This window comes from Eimeria tenella, genomic scaffold (genome assembly GCF_000499545.2).
Source record: "Eimeria tenella Houghton genomic scaffold, Eth_scaff149, whole genome shotgun sequence".
In the NCBI taxonomy this organism is placed as follows: domain Eukaryota; phylum Apicomplexa; class Conoidasida; order Eucoccidiorida; family Eimeriidae; genus Eimeria; species Eimeria tenella.
In genome coordinates, this window is record NW_013541521.1 from 1 (window position 1) to 2,832 (window position 2,832).

General features: G+C 59.9%; 1 protein-coding gene across 1 annotated transcript; it reads left to right on the top strand.

Moving 5' to 3' along the window:
- Positions 1 to 2,253: 2,253 nt before the first annotated feature.
- Positions 2,254 to 2,790, top strand: ETH_00025110 (NAC domain containing protein, putative; the record flags this gene model as incomplete). Its single annotated transcript, XM_013373446.1, has 1 exon — positions 2,254 to 2,790. One exon carries the CDS (start codon positions 2,254 to 2,256, stop codon positions 2,788 to 2,790), a length of 537 nt encoding a protein of 178 aa, XP_013228900.1.
- Positions 2,791 to 2,832: the final 42 nt, after the last annotated feature.

A 2,832-nucleotide genomic window follows, 5' to 3' on the forward strand; every position in this document is an offset into this window, starting at 1 on the left:
GTCTTCACTGCTGCTGCGCTGCAGCAGCTGCAGCAGCTCTTCGGCGACCCCTCCGGGCTTGCTGCTGCGCCCCGCAAGAGGCGCTACCACTTGCTGCGGCCGCTGCTGCAGAACCCCGACGTCGCCCGCGTCGTCAACAGCGACGAGGTCCAGGCCGTGCTGCGCCCGCAGCAGCAGCAGCAGCAGCAGCAGCAGCAGCAGCAGCGGCGGCGCAGGCAGCACAAGAACCTCCTCTCCAACGCCGCCGTCCTGCGCCGCGTCAACCCTGCTGCAGCAAACCTCAAGCGCAACGCCCGGCTGCAGCAGCAGCCCGGCAGCAGGCCCCACGAGATCCTCCAGCGGAAGAAGCAGCAGGTCCGGCAGCAAAGAAGGACCCACCGGAAGGCAGCCAAGATCTTCATGCACCAAATCCGGAGCGCCTTCTCCGACACGGCCCGGGCCAACATTGCTGCTGCCAAGCAGCAGCAGCAGCAGCAGCAGCAGCAGCAGGCCTGACCCCGGCGCCGCCGGAGCTGCTGCTGCAGCAGCGGCGGCCGCGAGAGCAGCAGCAGCAGCAGCAGCAGCAGCAGCAGCAGGCCTGACCCCGGCGCCGCCGGAGCTGCTGCTGCAGCAGCGGCGGCCGCGAGAGCAGCAGCAGCAGCGTGGCTCCGCGGACCTTCGCTCAACCAGTGACGCTTTGCTGCTGCAGCACCTGCTGCGGCAGCAGAGAAACGCACGAGCTGCTGCTCACGCGCCTTTGCTGCCGCCTGGGCAGCTGCGGCTGCTGCTCCGCTGCAGTTCGCTTTGCTGCTGCACTTCTGCTGCTGCGCCTCGTGAGACTCCAACGCTAATCCTGAGCTGCCCACGCCCATTCCGGCCCGGGGCCCCCGCAGACTCTAAACCCTAAACCCTAAATTGCGGTTTACTTCCCAGCAGCGCCCGCCGAGCCGTTCTTATTGTTGCCGGCAGTGCCGCACCGGGCCGCTCGGGAAGTGAATTGGTTAGTTAGACTTTTTAGTTAGTTATCTTCTTCTTAAGTTAATGTACTTTAATACATACATTAAAAGGAATATTCAATTCGGACTTCGCGAAACTCAAGACAGAAACGGTCCCGAGCCACGGAGTGTCTGTACACGTACACCCGAAACTCGTACGCCCAAACTTCGGAGCAGTTGCCCCATTTGGGGTCTAAATAACCTTAAATTGGATCTATTTGATGCCAGAAATGCCACAATTTGGTTTATTTGCTGCTAGAAATGCCGTAATTTGATCTATTTGCTGCTAGAAATGCCACTTAAAAGACCAAAAGCCTCTACTTCGTCTTCAGGAGCGCGCGGCGCTGGGCTGTACAGACAGCTCGATCTTCAGAGACGCGACGAGCAAATAGAAGCTGGACTGCGACTTAAATGCACTTTTGCTATTCGTTTTAATTTAATTAAATAAAAAACTGAATTCAATCCATTATTTCTATTTATTCTGCTTCTGCTGCTGCACGGAGCGCCCCAGCAGCCCCCAGGAGGCGAGAGCAGCAACCAGCGGTGTCTGCTGCTGCTGCATTTGCTGCTGCTGCATTATGAATTTTTATCTAAAGCTTTTATTCCCTTTTGCTTCCTGCAGCAACAGCCTGCTGCTGGTGCTGTGCTGCAGCACAACCACCACCACCACCTGCAGCAGCAGCAGCTGCTGCTGCTGCTGCTGCTGGTGTGGGGTGGCTGCTGCGTGGAGTCTGCGCGTTTGGTTGCTGCTGCACCGTGTCTCTGACTCTGGAGAGACAAAAGAGTTGAATTTGATGATTTAAAAGCATTAATTAGCAGCAGCAGCAGCAGCAGGGAATTGGGCGAGCAGCTGGGAGCAGCAGCAGCAGCAGCAGCCCTGCACATTGCAGCAGCGGCCGCGGAGCTGCAGCAGCAGTCGCCCCACGCGCGCTGCTGCTGCTGCTGCTGCGCTGCTGTGCTTCTGGGTGCTGCAGCAGGACGTGGGTGTTTTTGCTGGCGAAGAAGCAAGTGGTTGAAAGCTGGTTTGCAGTTCGTTTCGTCTGCTGCTGCTGCTCGTGGTGCTGCGTGCCGCTGCTGCTGCTGCAGTCCCGCCGCCGCTGCTGCTGCTGCTGCTGCTGCTGCTGCTGGGGGTCCCGGCAGCAGTCGCTGTGTGGGTGTTGCGAGCCGTTTGCTGCAGCAGCAGCAGGCGCTGCTGCTCGTGCGGGCTTTGTGCGGGGCCGCCGCCGCCGCCGCCGCTGCCGCTGCCGCTGCTGCTGCTGCTGCTGCTGCTGCTGCTGCAATGACGATGGAGGAAGAAGTGAGTCCCGCTGTTGCTGCTGCGCGCGCGAAGCTGCGCGAAAGGCTGGGGCAGCAGACGCAGCAGCTGGGGGGCAAAGGAACAGCAAGAAGGAAAGCAGCAAAGAGCCACAGATCTGCTGTTGGCGAAGACAAGCGGCTGCAGCAAGCAGCAAAAAAGGTTGGTGCTGCTGCTGTTTATGGCATTGAAGAGGCTTATTTGCTGCGCAAAGATGCCACGGGACTCTTCTTCAAAACCCCCAAAGTCCTTGCTGCTCCAGCAGCAAACACTTACATTCTTTCGGGGGCTGTGGAGGAGAAGCAGCAGCTCGAGCCGCTGCTGCACGCCAGGGGCGCAGCAGCAGCAGCAGCAGCAGCAGACGGGCCCGCAGTCACCTCCGAGATGCTCAAGCAGCTGCAGCAGCACGTCCAGAAGTTCAGCAAGCAGAACCAGCAGCAGCAGCAGCAGCAGCAGCAGCAGGAAGCGGACGACGACGTCCCGGACCTCGTCCAAAACTTCGAGGAAGTCTCCAAGCAGTAAACCCCAACAACTGCAGCAGCAGCAGCAGCAGCAGCAGCAGCA